We start from the raw sequence: 19,430 nt of genomic DNA on the forward strand, positions 1-19,430 counted from the left end.
GAAGTTTGAGGTTGCTTGGGACCTTGAAGAGGTACAACAAGAGCTACACCGTGGCCTACCCCTTGTGTTGAGATGGTGTTGAACTGTCAGTGGTGATCACCATCAGTGGAGATGATTTCTCCACTGGCTGCACAGAAGCCTGACTGTTAGGTGTTTGTAGAATTTGGTCTATGTAGCTTCAGCATAGAGTAAAGAAGGTTCGTTTTATTTTTTTCTGTAGACATGTATTTGCTCTTCGTTTGCCTGGCTACTGTAGATTTTGACTGAAGAATGCTGGTAGAGAGACATGAGGTGAATCATTGTCCTGTGATATCTCAGTATTAGTTTACATTCATAAAAATAAGACCTGCAGAGCTTTGAGCACAGTAGTCTCCTGTAGGACTGATAACAATGACAGTGAAAACAAACAGAGAGAAGGGCTGTTTGAACACCAATAGTGATGTTTGGTTTCTGACATAAGCTCACACATCATGTTCGTATTATACACTATGATGTGATGATTCACATCAACAAGAAACAAGTGTTGATTTATTACACTCCTGACAGTTTTGATGTCCATCCCATATGATTTAAGTCATTCGTCCTTGTGCTTTTTTCCCCTATGCTAATTGGAATGGGAAAGCGTCAGCAATAATATTTGAATTAAAATGTAGCAGAGAATAAGCAGAGAAAAACTATTAGGAGCAAGATTAGTGAGAGGCTTGGTTCAATTTTAAGGCTGAATGAGAAGGGCTTTGAATTCAGCTTGAGTAGTGACAACAGCTTGAAGTAATACAACTCTAATCAGTAGATGATGATAAGCTTTCCTATTATCTGAAATTTCATTTTAAAGAGCCTTTTTAATGACCTGTTTCATAGGCTCCTTAGTGTAAGGGTCTTTACATTTGCTTCTGTTTTCCACTTCAATTTCCAAGTTGTGTATATCTAGGTGAAACAGCACTTAAGCCCTTAATATGGTTTATGCCATATCTAATTCTAGGTTACATCCATTACAGACTCCTGGATCCCAGAGAAGTGTCCTTTTTTTTCCTTGGCATTTTCCAGTAACAGTCCTGCAGTATTTCTTGCCAAGTATAGAAGATAATTTTTCTCTCTGTCTTTAAGCAAAATCACAGACCCTATATGTCAGGATTGGTGAAGGCAGAGCAATGTGGAGCATAGTTTTTAGTTAATAGCACATAAAAAGCCTATTAAGTAAAAATTAGAAAAATCTTTTTTGCTGCTGCCTCACACACTAGCTGATACGACTGACTGGAAAATGCAGGCCCTGATCCTCACTTACAAAGGGTTCTGTACATTACTAAAAGCCACAGCTTTAAGAGATGAAAGCAGTTGGACTTGGGGTTCTGATTTTAAAATGGCATTAGATCAAGATTTAATATCTCTGCCTCTTCCTCATGCAATAAAGGGTTATGCTGTGTTACAGTTGCAAACTTCTGATCTTTCTGTAGAAAGAAGCTTTACTTTCTCATGGGGATTAAGAAAAATCGTAGTATGTTCTTAACAGAGGCAACGGCTGAGTAGGGGTTTTTCCCAGAGTGATGCATCAGCAGAGCTAGTTTGTAGTAGTGCCTTCAGTCTGGCATCTTGCTTTGTCACATGACAAGGGTACTGTATTACATTGCAAAGTTATAAAAAAATGTATGCAGGACACTGTCAGTATATGTTCTGAGTGTGCCTGGATTTTGGAGTAGATCCTGTTTTCTTCAGCATCCTATAAATATGGAGGAGTGAAGTTGCTGCCAAATGCACGTGGTAATCATTCAGGCTGCTGAATCTTCACAGAGCTTAAGCTACTGATGTTGTGGCTGCAGCTTCGGAAACAGAAGTGAGCGGGAGCGATGTTTAAATGTTTGTGTGCATCTGGACCTCTGACACAAAAAATACTGGCTGTGTTGGGAGACCGATGAGTTTCTGAAACTGAATGGCTTTAGGCACATGACTCCCACTGAAATTCACAGCTTTTCTTAGCTGCATCTCTAATTCACTTTAACCATCTGTCTGGCTGGAAGATTCAACAATCTGAACTCAGCACCCAGCAGAAATGAAAGGTTTTTAAAAATCTCCTGTTCCTGTCCCTATTGTACTTTTCAGACCAGTGCTTTGAGAACACTGTAAGCAAATAGGATGTCACCTGAAGAGCTACTTGATACAGTTTGTGGCTGGTCCACATCACCATTTGAATACAAAACAGGAAAGCAAATGGCCAAATTCTGCATTTTATTTGCCAATAAATTCTCTTCTCGTGCATAGATAGTATGCAGGTACAAACAATGATTATGACGTGCAAGTTGATACAGAGAGACAACTGTTCTGCCTCAGCTCCTTTCTAAGCTCTTGGAGGTATTGCAGTGAGTAGGAACAGTGGCTTCTGCAGAAAAGGAGAACGTAAACATACTGCTCTCATTTTGAAACATGAAAAAGGAACACTGGTGTTACAGGGTTGATACTACAATTTTCTGTAAGGGACTCAATGTCTGAATGCAAAGATTTGGCTTTTCTTGTACAACTAAGTCTCCCCAATCCCTGTGTTTTGCTAATGTTTGGTTATATAAATACACTAACATAAAGGAGTTGCTATTTGCTAGTCTCTGCTCATATTACATTTTTTGAAGACCATTTCCATCCATATCCTGTGTGTGATATGACAGGCTGCTTGGCAAAAAACAAAAATAATATCACGATGAGCGTAATGACATTTTTCCTGTGCAAACTGGATCCAGCTGTCTGTGACCTAGGACATGCATGTGACATATTGGGCAGGCTAATGAGCATTAGGCTTGGAGATGCTTTTACTTTGTCCTTTTTCCTGAGTCAATTTGTGTCTGAGACAAAGCAAGAAATACCTTCCTGGTATCACAGTCAGTTAACTCCCAACTCAGAAATGGGGTGTGGGCTGCAGGGGCATTTCTAGTGAATTGCTTTTCCATTGATTCATGTATCTGAAGAACTCTTCATAACAATGCAAATTGGGTGACAAGAAAGCAAGGATCAGAGGTTAATTTAATATGAATTACACTGAAATTGTGGCAATGCTGAGTCTTGTGGCTGAAAAGGTGCTCTCTGTGTGACAAGGAGAAATTTAATCAGGAAGAACAGAAGCCTCGACCCAGTTTCCCTAACTGATAATATGGTAATGAGTGTCACAAAAGCAGCATACTTGATGCACCAGGGGTCTGAGGGACAGATGAACACTGCTAGACCGGGCTGCTCACCCTGAAAAAGGTACAAGTGTCTGCTTGGAGCTCCCTGAAAGCCTCATCAGGCTACTTCTTCAGCAGAGCACTTAGTGTGTTTGACTTAACTGTGTTTGTGGGTTACACAGTCCATGTTGGCTTGCTCATGAGAGGTGTGAAAATGTCTGTTTTTGGTGTTCACACTTGTATTAATGTGCAATTGAACCGAAGGTCTGGAATATCATAATAGAGTCTCTAATAACACTAGTCATTAGACTAGTATGCCTACTCTACCATTTTTTCATCTATTTTCTCTTCAGTAACCCAGTTTATACATTTCCACATCCAGCTGAGATGGTTTGAAATGCAATGATTTATTAACATTCTGTAATCTTCCTTCTCCTGCATCTTTGCTGCTTCAGTTAATGAAGAAGCACGTCTCCTCTTGTTTTGCTGACTGTATTCTGCATTGGCTCACCATGTGTTGCTTCAGGCACTTGTGCTTTTCTGTAGAGGACTTCAGAAAGGCTGGCAAATAGAGTAATAAGATGGCAATGAGCAAACTGTTGTATTTGAAAATATCAGTTACTCCGTAGTCTGGGGCCACAGTTGATAATGCTTAAATAGTCATGCTTAAACTAGTCTTTCAGTTCTTGAATGTTCATTTAGCACGTTTATAAAATGTTCAAGCCTGGGAATGAAAGTTGATGCAATTCACAGAGTCTGAATGTCAGGTAGCAGCTAGGATTATTGTGTCATTATCTGAAATGTAACGATTTCTTGCCTTTCTGATTCTAGTCAGTGTGTTTTAAATTCCAGCCTTGACTTGCTTAGGAACAGTTGCAATGGCTTTCTTGGTGCCTAAGCTATGCAGGGGAAATACATTTTCTGCACTCTGTGTGTCTCATGATTTTCAGGTTGTTGTTTTCCCCTCATTTGTTTGATAGACATAATCGAACATTCAGACTGTTCCGGTAATTTGAACACCTTCCAGTTTTTTATTTTTGGATCTATTATATATTTTTTTAATATATATAACAATATACATATATGCTTAGTTCTGTCTATACCTCTTTCAGATGTTTTTATAACGCCTTTGCTATTACTGGGATTGCAAAGTGTCCTGGTTTCAGTTAGAATTAATTTTCTTCCTAGTAGCTGGTAGAATGCTGTGTTTTGGCTTAGGATGAGAAGAGTGCTGATAACACCCCGATGCTTTAATTGTTGCAGAGCAGTGCTTATACTAAGCCAAGGACATCTCAGCCTTTTGCTCTGTCCTGCCAACGGGCAGGCTGGGGGTGCAGTAAGAGCTGGGAGGGGACAGACCCAGGACAGGTGACCCAAACTAGCCAAAGGGGTATTCCATACCATCTGACGTCATGCTAAACAATATATAGGGGTGGCTAGCCGGGGGGAGGGGGCCAGACTGCTCGGGGTTAGGCTGGGCATCGGTCAGCGAGTGGTGAGCAATTGCATTGTGCATCACTTGTTTGTACATATTATTATTACTTTCCTATTATCACCATTGTATCATTATTATTATTGTTGTTATTATTATTTTTATTATTATTATTTTTCCTGTCTTATTAAACTGTCTTTATCTCAACTCACGGGCTTCACTTTCCATTTCTCTCCCCCGTCCCAGAGAGGGAGGGGAGAGGGTGAGCGAACGGCTGCGTGGTGTTTAGCTGCCGGCCGGGTTAAACCACGACACAAAGACAGAAATGGACTTTGATTTTTTTACAGGAATCGTGCTTGGTTGAAGTCAACTTTCAGGTGTGTGTGTCCCATTAGCTGTTTTCAGTCTCATAATTTACTCATTCTTACTACTGCTTCAGATTAAGCTTCTTCATATTCACTATAGAGATAATAGAAACACTAAGGTGTATAGGCTTGTTAAGTCCTTATTTTCTGATTATGACTTGCCAATCTAGAATCTCTTGTGCTTATGGAAAATAAGAAAATTGAATACATTTGGTAGGAATTCCTTGTGATTAAGAACTACTTGTTACAAGAGCTATAACCAATTTTAAGGTGTTTTCTTTACTATCGAGACATAAAGTTATGTAAGAATCAAAAAAGGAAACAAGAATATATTTAGAAAACTAAATAGTTTTCTCTGTGCCTTTTGCTCTCGTCTCATCAGAAATAAGTGGGATCTGACTTTAAGGTTTGCCATTCAGTTCGGAAACAGTCAGGAAACAGTCATGGAACAAATTCAGTTCCTCCCCCAGGAGTGCAGTTACTTGGAAAGTGATGATGCCAACAAGTCAAAGTGGGGTGATGTTCACGACTGTGCATTATACTTTCTGAAAAGGGTTGGAATAAAGAGCAATGTAATAAAACTTGAATTTCAGGGGTCAGGACTCCACAAATCAGAGCATTTCTCATTTTAAGATAAACTAAGATGTTGACTTTAGGGCTGTCTTGTGCCTTTAAGCTGTCATCTGCAATCAGATTAATAAATGACGAGAGAACAATTAGATTCTAGGGAATTACAGCAGCACTGAAACCCGTGTAAGTAGTAAGAACGGCTTTGCAGAACGGAGTATCAAGAAGAAAGGAAATGTGAGGGGAATAAAGGCTGCATGTAAGTTGACTTTGCTGTTTTCAAGCTTGGACTGGCACTGAGGTTGCTCGGTGAAGAGTGACTATGATGAGTCAACCAACATGTAGATACAGTCTCCTTTTTGTTATCCTCCAGCCTCAGCCTTTCTGTGCCACTGCAGGTTAGTCAGTGGAAGGCACAAGAGGGTTGTGTAATGAGATGGTGCAAGAGTAGGTTTTAGCATATCTTGCTCAGAGCTTTGTTTGTGGAACCATTCTGAACAGAAATACTAGAAATCTTGTTGTTCAGATGATTTCAAAGGGGACAAAACGGGAGGCGGAAGAAGCATTCCTCTCCTTAGGAATGAAGTTAGGATAAACCCACGATGGGTTTATACCCTGACTTCCCTTTATTCAGCACTATAGTCAAAAGACCAATGGGGTAGGGTACAGAGCTCAGCTTTGCTGGCAATAACAGTTGTGTGAGGCTTTCTCCCTGAAAAAGTCTTGGTTAGCCCAAGAAAAGGTTCCCAAGCCATCTAGTTCATAGTCATGGTGTTGCAGGAAGGATTTCCCAAATGTATCTGTTCAGTTTCCTAATTGCAAGTGGAACCTTTAAGTCACATCAAAATATAAATTCATTTTACAATGCAATATTTTACTAACCTTTATTTTTGTACCAAACAGAAACTTCTTATACAATCAAATGTTTTCTTTTTAGCTTCCTCAGCACTTACTACCTTCTTTGTAATCCTTGCTGTTGCTTTATATATTCCTTATATGAAGGGTAATAAATTTTGTGAGGTTTGCAGCTTTTAGTGACATGACTGCAAATAGGACAATAAATCTAGCAAATAAATTTGGTCCTAAAGAAAAGACCCTGTGTGGTGAATCTTTGTATTATGAATGTTATATGTAGTTATTCCTCTTTGGAATCTGATTAGTTACAGTGCCTTGCCTGTTTTTTAAAAACATTACAATCTAAACTAGTGTAGAGACACCGGTGTCAAATAAACCGTGAAGCATGTGGATAGACATTACAAATACTTGGAAAAATCTGAGGTGAAGTCCCAGATCCTCTGAAGTTAATGAGAATTCTGGAGAATTTTGCCTTTTTTTCCTTGCTTTTTTTTTTTTTTTTTTTTGCTTTTAACTTCAGTGGGTGAGAATTTCATTCCCATTAAATATAAAGTTCTAAAATAAACTGGTCAGTGAGCTGCAGAATTATATAGCTGGGTCGCCATATATTTGGTGTCAAAAAAATCCTCCTCAGCTGCACTTGCTTCTCCTCTTGTCCCTTTCCTGGGCCCCTCCAGTCTCCAGAGTACAGTTGATCTCTGCCCCCAGTGTCCCACCAGCAAGGTCCCATGCCTCTTACCTGTGTATGTCCTTTTTCTATATGCTTTTCTTGTTGCTACCAGAGCAAAAGGTAGCCTTCACCTTTTCTTGGTGGTTCAGAGCAAATGGCTGCCGAAAAGTTAGAAAAAGACTGAGTTTCCCTGGCCCTTCTGCACCAATAGTAAAAACATGGGGTTATCTCACTGCTGATTGTTGTGATGGGATAATCCTTGAGATCTCTGTCAAATTTGTTTGAAGTTGGCCAATCATTTGAAAGATGGGTGGGAGTAGGAAGGAAGTTGTGTTCTGCAAGTCCCATCTCCTTAAACTAAATGTTGAATTTTTTCCACCCATTATATGCAGTATTATATCAGTAACCCTACACCTTTCTATGCATGTAGCTAGTTTGCTCTAAGATGGAATCTGTCGGGTGATCCGACGTTCACATGAGGTGATTGCTGTTATCCTGAAGTCCTAAATACACGCAAGAAAATTAAAGGGAGAGGACATTCTGCAAGAAGTTCAACTGCTTGTTCAAGGCAGCAGAGCTTCTTCAGGACAGGAAATACAGGAGCTATTCTTGCAATATAGTCTGAGTGACTTTGGCATGAGTGGGTCTCCCATTTACAGATAAATGTGCCAAAACATTGTTTACATTCCAATTTTAAAAGCATGTACATTGGTAGCCCGCTCTGAACCCTATGCTCCTGATGCGTACAGGCTGGAGTAGGAATGGTGTCTGTGACAACAGCACCTTTTGTCTGTCATCAGCCAGTCTGCAACTTGTGTGATGAAAGAGAAGGGCAATCCACTGCTGCTCTAAGGTTCTTATTCCATCTGCAAACACCCTTCCATGTCCTTGCCTACGAATTCAGGTAGCATTTATTTGAAGTAAATCAACCAAGCTGATAAAGCTAAATGTCAACACAGTGTTGTCAGAGGAAGGTCATAAATCTTGTCCTTTGAGATGACGTGGGCTGCAAAGTTTCTCACCTGCAGGTCATGAGTGAGTAGGAGAGGTTAATCACTCAGTGTTTCTCATGCCAACAAATGGAAGAGAGAGTCCAAAGCCATGAACAGATTCTCTGGGGTAATTACAGAAAGATGAGAAACTGATGTTGGCATGCAACTTGTCCCATTTTGACATCTGAAGGAACTTCTGAAAGATACTGGAGACTGAAATACCTTTTTGCTGTTCTGATTTATCTAGATACAGTGGCAAGTAAAGTCAGCTTTTTAGATTGTTTACTGTTCTTTCTTGAAGCCATTGATACGGCTTTTGATTATACCGAAATGGTTATGGCAAGACAATTCTAAGTAACATTGCAACAAGTTTTGTTTAGTTTTAATTTGATTTTTTCTGTCTGTAGCTGAACTTTGCCTCTTGCACAAAACTGTTCATAGTTCCTTCATTGCAGTGGGCTTTGTTTCAGCTTTACAGCCACGGTGCCTGTCTAGTTGTCATAGGTACTGGACTATGCTGCCTTTTATGTGGGCTCCAGAATGTGTTCCAGGAGTAGCAGGTACTATTTGTAAAAAATTAATAGTATTTGGGAAAAGGGAATTGGAATTTTGTGTTGGAGGACTTTTTCTTACCATTGTCCTGTGGAGTTAATGCCAATGAAAATTACAGTAGCCAATAATCCTAGAGACTATATTATATCTGAAAAAAATCTTTTTCTTTTTAGTACAATTGCATTGTTAAATACACTTGTCCCCTTTTAAATATTATTTTGAATATGAATATTTTAGGCAAGTCTAATAATGTAATCTGTTACTAATGTCATCGTCCCTTCTGCAGCATCTCTATATGACAGGACTAGGGATGCACCATTCCCACAGGGCTTCTCTGCGTGCTCCAGAAAATGCCTGACTTCTTTGATTTTATTCCCATTTAACAGAGACAGGTCTGTCGGTGCCGAGCAGATGAGTGAGCAGATGGATTTTCATGGGTGACTAGTTCAGATCAGTTCATGCTGTCTTATTGGGGTATATATTCCACAACGATGCTTGGCAGCCTGTTACAAAACACATAAACTGCCTCATATACATGTCTGCATTACTACAACTAATTGCCTGGTAAATAGATAAGAAGCCAAAGTCTTTGGAGGTTGGAGTAGACCTTGCCACAGTTGGAGATTTCGTGTTCTACAAAAATCCCATATTTCTGTGCCAAAGAGTCCCAGAAGCTCCCATCATTCTACTACTGTCATTTCCCTTCAAATTGTACCATGTTGTTGATTTGTTATAGTGCATGGGCAAAGAAGCCAAAGAGTGACCTGTATCTTTGTGCTTTGAAGGTGAGGAATTTTTGCCCAAAGAGGCAAACACTGCTGTAAAGGCAACTCCAGATGCTAGAGAAAGTTTGCATACACTTTGAAAGATTTTTGGCAGGTCGGCTTCTGCGCAGTCAGCCTTGGGTCTGATGAGGAAGAGATAAAGCCAGAGCCACTGCAAGATTTTGGCATTGTCACACAGATCTGTGTTGCCACTGGGTTTCAGGTAACAGTCTCACCTCCCATGTTGTTTTTATCTGTGTGAATTACTTCCACTCCCTTTCCAAGAGCTAGATGAGCTGGACTCACAGCACACAAACCCTCTCTTCTGATACTGTGTAACTTTGGTTCAGACTGAATTTACCTCCTGATATCTGCTAATCTGACACTGGACACTTACTGGTAAAAATACCATGGTATGTTCTGACCACTGTACAATGTTCTGCATTGAATCAGGGTCCTTGAGCTTATTGACTTCTGTTGTTGTGTTTTTTAGATGCAGAAATCGATATAACCCCTTTATCTTCCCATCACCAGTATATTAAATGAGCTTGAAACTTTTTATGAGGCTGATTCAAAACTTAGGGTTGTTACATCTTTAAATTTGATAGTATTCTGAAAGTTAAAGCATGTGTGCACGTATTTTGCTCGTTTTGTTAAAACTGTAAGGACCGTGTCTACTGGCATTTGAAGTCTTTCAGGGGTACAGTGAAAGTCAAATAGAAAAGTACACGCCCTTTATGTTCTCATTGAAGTCCATGGGTTTTCCTTCTTGCATAAAGTCAGAGAATTTCTATCAGAGAACTTGGGCTTGAATTTTGTCCTTAATGCCTTTTTTGGACCCATCTAAGCATTGGAATACCTCATCACAGCTTGAGTGCTGCCTCCAAAGTGTATTTATATCTATGATAACCCTGTGTGAGTTGGTCATTGAGGTGATGTGGAAGTCTAAACCTGTATTGGTTTTTGAGAACACGCTGAAGTAGTGGGAGTGAGAATTGATGTCTCTGAGTATGTTGGGGGAAAAATAGATTAAAAATAGATTTTTTGGTGGAAGGAGCTAAAGAGGACTGTTTATGCTCCAAAGGTTGTTCTGACCAATTGGTTCTAATAAAAAGCCACTGTAAATAATAAATTCTGTCTCTCTTGCATCCATAAACTGCTTTACTACAGTAGCGCTATTGGTGCTGCATGAAGTGTTTCAAGTTACTTTTAACATAAATGTTCAAAGGATCCAGAAGGAAAATGAGTTTTCTGCACAGCTTGTAAATATAACTGAATTTATAGTTAACCAAGTGGACTAACTGCAACATTAATGTAATTTTTTTTCCTTGGCATTGCTTGATTTTATCATTTGGCACCACTTTTTAATTGCACTTTGTTTTCTCTGATTTTTTTTTTTTAAGAGATCTTTCATTCTCCTGAATGAAAAAAAATTGTTGTAGTTTGTTTACACTGGTAAAATTTATTCATCCATCACAGTCTTGGAAGGTAGCGCATAAGGAGAGAACAGAACAAACTAGAAATGTGCTTGTGGGGTGGGGAGGAGGGAATCTGAGGCATGGCAGAGGACATTAGTTCCTTTGGTGAATTTAGAAAATTATTTAATTTGATTAATATATTTAAGAAACCACTTCGGAATCGTACCTGTTTATTACAGGGAAAAATAGTAAAGAGACAAACTAGTAAAGGGATAAATGTGAGAAAGATGTTGAATGTTGACAGCCTCTGGGCTTTGCAATAGACGAATGCACCATGTGATGGACCTTTTAAAACTGCTCTCGTGAATGTGCTGGTGAATAATACTGTGTAGAAGGAGGAGCGGTTTTTGAAATAAGCTTTTCTCTTTTGCTGTTTTTCCCAATCTTTTGAACCCCAAAGTTTGGTAGTGTAAAATCCTATAAATCAAGCTTCAGTCTCTGTATGGCAGCTGGGTCTGAAGATGGTATGAGGGTTTCCTAGCTGAACTTGTAAGCTGTTCTGTAAAAAAAAAAATATATATATATATAAAAATTAAAAAAAAATCTTGGGTTTTGTTTACTGTCTCATCCTCCTCTCTTCACGCTTGCCTCCCTCCCCTTCAACTGTTTTTTTAGTAAATGTGGTCTAGGAAGCTGAAAAGTGGTACTATTACTAGCTAGGCTTGTAATCCTATTGGTTTTCTCTTAAAAGAAAACCAGAATCTACTCTTTTTCGATGGCTTCTTAATACCAACAAAATAGCTTCTTGTAAACTGTGTTCTTATTATCTCATTCTTTCCCTGCTGCCCAACTGACAGCCTGTATTGATTACAGATTTCTTCTGATGAGTTTTTCAAGGGCTTATGAGCTAAGCTGTGCAAACAGGGTGATTCTCAATTTGCACAGGTATCACCAAATAGCTCTAATGTATTGGGAACTACATGGGATTAATCCTGTCTTGTGGGAGGGGTTTTTTGGGGGGGGGGTGAAAGCAAAGGGGTTGCTTAATATCCTAGTGTTCATATTATTAATATCAATTTAAAAGATTGGTCATGTTCTTGTAAGCTTTGGGGAGCAAATGGTCATGATAGTGAAAAAGTAATCATTTTATCACAAATATTTTAAACCTAGACTAGAGTCTCAGATGGATTTTTCTCAGTTTTTTTTTTCTGATTAAATGTTTCAGCTGTATATAACTAATGAATGTAGTATATTGGTTTCCAGTATAAAATCTGTGATTTTCTATCACTGGAGTTGTTCAGCAAGCATAATCAGCCTGTAATACATCCCTCTGAAAGGCATATTTCTGTGAATAAAACTCATCAGTGTTTGTCTGCAATAGATGCTTTGTTCCTTCTCACTTAGGGTGTTACTTCTGTGCAGGTGATCACTCCTGACAACAGCTCCAGTAATAACATATGTTCTCTGCTGCAATAAGCTCATGCTGGCCCTGCCACGCTCCCTTCAGTGCCTCTGGTGTCACACTGGTGCAGGCACAGACATTGCAGTGCAGAAGGACGTGAAATCCTTGAGACAGTCCATAGCTTGCCTAGTATACAAGAGCTGTGCAAGAAGGTAGCCAGAATATTTGCCAGTCATGGAAAAGAAATGGGGTAAGGAATGGCAGGATGATGGAGGAGGGTGTCCTGGCTAGCTGAAGTGGCAGAACAGAGCAGGCAAAGTCAGGGAAATGACACTAGGTGGAGGTGTTTGTAAGGGACCTCTGCAGGGACGAGTGGCAGGGACGGTAACGTTACAGCAGATTCAGATGTGTGGGTGACACAGATTGGTGGCACATGAATTACAGGGAGGGCAGCACCATGGGGCTGTGTGATCTGATCCCTGAGAAGTGTGGATCTGTTTGTTAATGTTACAACACATCAGTGTTAGGAGTGCATGCAGGCTCTAGAAAAGATGCAAAAGTTATTTAGCAGGAGATCATTGATCCTCTGTGCAGAAAGGAAGCAATCCTGAGGTGTGTAAACAGGGGAGTAGTAGCAATGTGTGCCAGTGCTGTGCCCATACCAGGAAACTGCAGTACTGGGGAAATACTGAGAGACAGAAAAAAAGCACAATCTGCAGAGCTGCCCTGCTGTGGGAGGCACAGAGACCTCCTAACAGAATTCTGCATGATCCTATCAGAAAGGTTAATGAAAAACAAATTTAAAGTAGGCACGCTCCTTCATGGAAAAAAAAAAGCGTGCATACACACAGATATAGATATACACACACACACACATTGAATATTAAAAAGCTTCCTAATATAGTGGAAATACACGTGGCAAGAATCAGAGGCTGAAAAATGAAAGCAGCTGAATTAAATGAAGTTGCACATTTTTAGCCAAGAGGATGATTAATCATTGGAACAAGTTCTCAAAACAAGGTATTTTCCTAGGCACTATGTAGTCAATTGTGATTAACTTGGCTTTATGGAGAAAATGTCTGTCAGTGCAAAATGTCTGTGATGCGTAGGAGGTCATCCTGGCTGATTTAATTCTCCTTCCTAGCCTTAGCTTGCTAACTCTGTGAAAACTGTATAAAGGTGTCATAATGGATTTCAGCTTGCTGAAATTGTAGAAGGGTCATTATCTCGACTTGAATGGGGAAATCTAGGTTAGCTTTTGGATATTGCTGGTAATAATTAATTAGTATTTATGCAATTCTTTCTATTAATATTTTTTTTCACATGTGCAGGAAGGTGCCTCTAATCTAAAGCCAAATAAACAGGCGTCAAGGTGAGATATGACCAAGTGAATCAGCAGCCGACCTGGAAAAAGACCCAGTCTGAGACAGGCATGTTTTCATGGGAGGACTCAGCTGTCCCTGAAATCCAGTGTGTTCTTCAGTCTGTATCATTTCTTAACTCTGGAAAGCCAAACATGACAATGTGAATAAAGCCCAGAAAATCACAAAACTGTGTACTGAAAAGCATGAGATCCTAATCAAATTGTATGCATACAAAATACATGTTTATATATTATATAGTGGTTTAATATAATATATTTTTTGTTATATTTATGACATATATATCATGTATTATTTATTTCTATAGAGGTATAATGTTAAACCAAACAACAACAACAACAAAAGATTTACTGCATGTATGTAAATATAGGGCAACACTTCTGTGTTTCTCTTCAGGTATTTCTCTTCAGTCAGGAAACACTGTGCTCAGCGTTGTCAGCATTGGCTTACCTAAATTCATGTAATGGTTTCTGTTGAGATTTTTGGCAGCTCTCCTATTTGTTGGTGTCTGAACACTTACAGGTCAGAACAGGGAATGTGTTGGTCTTCTGTTTTCTGTACTGCCAATCCCAAGTGTCTTCTAGCAGTGCTTAAGGTACTTAAATATAGAAGGTTAGTACCTACCCTTGATTTTCAGATTTTTGCATGAAATTAAGAAAATCCCATGATGCCAATTGAAAGACAGCTAAATGCACCATATTTGAGATCTCTTAACTGTTATTCTTTTGCACATAAGTAACCTGAGAAAGGAATAGGGGCTTCAGGTTTTGATTTTACATTCTTGGCATATATGCTGCTTCTATATAGTACCAGGATAACAAGCATACAGATACTGAATGAGCTTGCCAGGAAAGTGAACAAATTAGGTCATCCTGCCAAAGAATTTAGATTGCTGATATTAAACAGTAGTAATTAACATGTATGAAACAGATATTTTGAACAGAAATTGTGTTTAAAGTTCCTTGTGTATTTTTTAAATGAACATTTTCTTGTGAATGATTGATTTAGATGCCTCCTTTAGTAGCTAACACTAAGCAAATGATTGTAGGCTCCATGTGGGGTCAGCCCCAGTCTTCCTTACATCTTTGGCCCTGCCTGGAACTACACAGTGTGCCAGTGGCAGTGGGATCATTTACTACAAGTTGAACCAAGCCTTATGATTTATTTCCTATAATATCAAAAAGCCACCATCACATGGCTCCATGGCAGAAGAGGGAGATGAAATTATTTTGGGAGCAATGGCACTTGCACAGGAAACTAAGCCCCTGGAAGCTGCCATTTGGGTTGGCTGATCCAGATTTAGCATGTTCTATCCTAAGATGTCTTTTGGCTATTTCTGGAAGGTGATTGTTTGGAAATGAATGAGACAGATGTTGCAGATACTGTGGTTATAGGATACCAGATAAGATTTTCCAAAAGTGACTTGTAATTTGGGTGTCTTCACTATGTAGCACGTCAGCTGGTCAGTGGGAAGTGGTGGTGCTGTTTGTCATGAGGACAAGAGCTCATTGCATTTTGCTCCTCAGATCCCTTCTATAGTGGTGCCTGAAACCACAGGCTGCCACCGCAGGTGATGGCTAGCCAGGCCCACATTGTGGAGAGTATTCAGAAGTCCATTTTCTGCATTTCTCTGTTTGAATTATCACTGCTTCTGTAGCCTCTGCCTTCTGATGCCAGCTTTCTCTCTGGGAAGAGATCGTCCATGTCCTGGCTGGTGTGACCTGTCAAACTAAGGTCTGTGCCTCCTGCAGTTTGTAGTCTGGCAAAAGGACTAAGGAGAATCTCCATCCTTTACTGGATGCGGGGGAAAACTTAGTTACAAGAGATGAGGAAAAGGCAGAGGTGCTTAATGCCTTCTTTGCCTCAGTCTTTAGCGGCAATACCGGTTGTTCTCTGGATACCCAGAGCTGCCAGAAGGGGATGGGGAGCAGAATGTGGCCCTCACTATCCGTGAAGAACTGGTTGGTGACCTGCTACGGAACTTGGATGTGCACAAGTCGATGGAGCCGGATGGGATCCACCCAAGGGTACTGAGAGAGCTGGCAGAGGAGCTGGCCAAGCCCCTATCCATCATTTATCAGCAGTCCTGGCTATCGGGGGAGGTCCCAGTCGACTGGCGGCTAGCAAATGTGATGCCCATCTACAAGAAGGGCTGGAGGGCAGACCCGGGGAACTACAGGCCTGTCAGTTTGACCTCAGTACCAGGGAAGCTCATGGAGCAGATTCTCTTGAGAGTCATCATCATGAAGCACTTGCAGGGCAAGCAGGCGATCAGGCCCAGTCAGCATGGGTTTATGAAAGGCAGGTCCTGCTTGACGAACCTGATCTCCTTCTATGACAAAGTGACGCGCTGGGTGGATGAGGGAAAGGCTGTGGATGTGGTCTACCTTGACTTCAGCAAGGCTTTTGACACCGTCTCCGACAGCATTCTCCTCAAGAAACTGGCTGCTCTTGACTTGGACTGGCGCACGCTTCGTTGGGCTGGATAGCCGGGCCCAAAGAGTCGTGGTAAATGGAGTCAAGTCCAGTTGGAGGCCAGTCACTAGTGGCGTTCCCCAGGGCTTGGTGCTGGGGCCAGTCCTCTTTCATATCTTCATCAATGATCTGGACGAGGGCATTGAGTGCACCCTCACTAAGTCTGCAGATGACACCAAGCTAGGCGCGTGTGTCGATCTGCTTGAGGGTAGGAAAGCTCTGCAGGAGGATCTGGATAGGCTGCACCGATGGGCTGAGGTCAACTGCATGAAGTTCAACAAGGCCAAGTGCCGGGTCCTGCATCTGGGGTGCAATAATCCCAAGCAGAGCTACAGGCTGGGAGATGAGTGGTTGGAGAGCTGCCAGGCAGAGAAGGACCTGGGAGTGATGGTTGATAGTCGGCTGAATATGAGCCAGCAGTGTGCTCAGGTGGCCAAAAAGGCCAACAGCATCCTGGCTTGCATAAGAAACAGTGTGGCCAGCAGGGCTAGGGAGGTGATCGTCCCCCTGTACTCGGCTCTGGTGAGGCCACACCTCGAGTACTGTGTTCAGTTTTGGGCCCCTCGCTACAAGAAGGACATCGAGGTGCTTGAGCGGGTCCAAAGAAGGGCGACGAAGCTGGTGAGGGGTCTGGAGAACAAGTCCTACGAGGGGCGGCTGAAGGAGCTGGGCTTGTTCATCCTGGAGAAGAGGAGGCTCAGGGGCGACCTTATTGCTCTCTACAGATACCTTAAAGGAGGCTGTAGCGAGGTGGGGGTTGGCCTGTTCTCCCACGTGCCTGGTGACAGGACGAGGGGGAAAGGGCTAAAGTTGCGCCAGGGGAGTTTTAGGCTGGATGTTAGGAAGAACTTCTTTACCGAAAGGGTTGTTAGACACTGGAACAGGCTGCCCAGGGAAGTGGTGGAGTCACCATCCCTGGAAGTCTTTAAAAGACGTTTAGATGTAGAGCTTAGGGATATGGTTTAGTGGGGACTGTTAGTGTTAGGTCAGAGGTTGGACTCGATGATCTTGAGGTCTCTTCCAACCTAGAAATTCTGTGAAAAAAAAAAAAGAACGATCCATCTCCTTTTGAATTACAGTAGAGTTTGAGTGCTTGGCACTTGAGGCAGAGATTTGCTATGAGCCATGGTGCCCTGACCTGTGTGTTGTTCTGCCTGGGAATCAGACCCTAAGTTAGTGGAGAAACTTCCCTAACCTAGGGAAAAATGTCAGTTGATTAGAGAGAGGCTGTTCCTTGTTGTTATCTGTAACGGGATGGGATGTGTGTTAGGTGAAAAAGGACTGAGGTAGTCCCTGTTGTGCGCTTCATCTCATTTACCCTGGTATTAGCTAAACCTGGAGTTGTACCCTTTAATTGCTCAGTTAGGCTTGCCTCCATCCAATCCTTCATTTCTAGACATCCTGACTGTCTCACAAGGTATTTCTGGAATCCTGTGACTATGTGTTTCTGTGCTGTTAGACACGAAAATGCAAAAATCACCTGAAGTTTATTTGGAGATGAGTTTAGATGAGATTATTGCCCTCAGCTGCTCCCACCTTAGTCTCGTTTTTTTACAGTAACTCTCAATGCTTTGTGCAATCATGCTGCCAGTAGAAAAACTCATGGTTAGGAGGTTTAGAAATACAGGAATGACATCTGTATGTGTCTGTAATGTTTTTAAAAGATATTTGTAAGTGGGGAAAAAAAATCATAACAAAAAATGTGTTCAGCTTTCATGCTATCCAGTGATGGTATCAGCCTGAAATGTTGTGGTCATAGAATCATAGAATCATAGAATATCCTGAGTTGGAAGGGACCCGTAAGGATCATCAAGTCCAACTCTTGACACCGCACAGGTCTACCCAAAAGTTCAGACCATGTGACTAAGCACACAGTCCAATCTCTTCTTAAATTCAGTCAGGCTCGGTGCAGTGACCACTTCCCTGGGGAGCCTGTTCCAGTGTGCAACCACTCTCTCTGTGAAGAACTTCCTCCTGATGTCAAGCCTAAACTTCCCCTGCCTCAGCTTAACCCCGTGGTGTTTTGTTCATCTTCACTGTACTTCAGCCTGGTAATTTTGTCCTTCCCAGAGGACTTGAAATAAATACGTGCTTACTATAGGACATAATCCTACTCTGTTTGATTTCATTCATGTATTCAGGCTTCTGTGACAATCTGTTTTCTAATAAACTATTTCTACCATTTTTTCTCCGCCCTATTCAAAACAAAATAAAAGGTTCAGGAATTGCCCTGTTTGCAGCTATGCTAACTGGTCACAGTATTCCAGATATTTTAACATATATCTAAGAAATGTTAATGTTAACCAAAAAGATTTTTGACAAAGAAATAAATGTTTTTCCAGGTTTATCAAGACAGTACACAGCTTTGGCATCTAAAAAGTGTACTACCTACCTATTCCCCTATTTTGTTTTACTCACTATTTCAGAGGGTAAGCTGTCCTGCAGATTTTTTTGTAAAGCGTCTTTAGCTGCTTTAAAGCATCTTTAACTGCTTTAAAGCATCTTAAAACTGCTCTTTAACTCTGCACACTACATTAAGTGTTAGTTATTGTCTTAGTTGCTTCAATTTATTAGCATTTGTGGGGTTGTTCCTGCTTTCTGAGATTACTTGGGCCTTTTGGTTTTTGCTACTTTTTTAGTACAAATGAAAATTTCATACTGGGCCCGTAACTGGGTCCAGTTAGTACTGTCAGTGTGTAACTTGTAGAAGAGGGATTACCTAAATGATTTCTGTGAACTTCATCATCCCAGTCTTCCACTGCACTTGTGAACAAGCTCAGTTCTTTCCTCCTGCCTCCACAGTAATGTGCAGATCTGTGTCATTTTCATCTTATCCCTGGTGACATTCAGCTGGCTTTGGGTAAAGGGGATTCTTCATCTATGGGCTCCTTGGGGTGAAGGTTTCTTATTGCTGATAAGATGGCTTTGGATCCCATTTCCCTCTGCATTGTGTTTTTCTTCAAACAGCTACCAGCTGACAATGGTGTTAGTTTGGTGACATGTTTGATTCCACAGGATTATGTTAAGAGAAATGTGTGTGTGTGGAAGGGAAATTTTATTTATTTCACTTACGCTAAAACATAGCCATCATAAGGAATAAATGAAACTTCACTTTTGTGCAAAGTCTTCCACAAGAGTTGGCCTTGCATGGTCAGCAAAATCTGATCCTGACAGAAAAATATATCAGGAAGCTACACAATGTGCGATTTCTGGTGTCAATATTATGTATGCATATAGGTACCTTCAGATAATATTTTTCAAGATGTGATATTTTCTTAGCAGGTTGAAGTTGAAGTTTACCGGAGAGATTCTAAGAAGCTTCCTGGGCTGGGAGACCCTGACATTGATTGGGAAGAGAGCGTCTACTTGAACCTCATTCTACAGAAGGTAACAGTGATGCTTATTTAATTTTT

The 19,430-nt window shown here is 40.9% G+C and overlaps 1 protein-coding gene across 6 annotated transcripts in view; it reads left to right on the plus strand.

Annotated features, from left to right (window-relative positions):
• KIAA0930 (KIAA0930 ortholog) overlaps positions 1 to 19,430 on the plus strand; it is a 75,146-nt gene that overhangs the window by 37,178 nt on the left and 18,538 nt on the right. For 5 of the 6 annotated variants that reach the window (XM_072041353.1, XM_027451162.3, XM_072041369.1 and 2 more), the window contains one exon: positions 19,297 to 19,404. In XM_072041353.1, coding sequence (XP_071897454.1) covers positions 19,297 to 19,404 — 108 coding nt within the window. The remainder of the gene's footprint in view (positions 1 to 19,296; positions 19,405 to 19,430) is intronic. The other variant, XM_072041358.1, reaches the window with a different exon arrangement.

This window comes from Anas platyrhynchos, chromosome 1 (assembly GCF_047663525.1).
Source record: "Anas platyrhynchos isolate ZD024472 breed Pekin duck chromosome 1, IASCAAS_PekinDuck_T2T, whole genome shotgun sequence".
NCBI classification, from domain to species: Eukaryota; Metazoa; Chordata; class Aves; order Anseriformes; family Anatidae; genus Anas; species Anas platyrhynchos.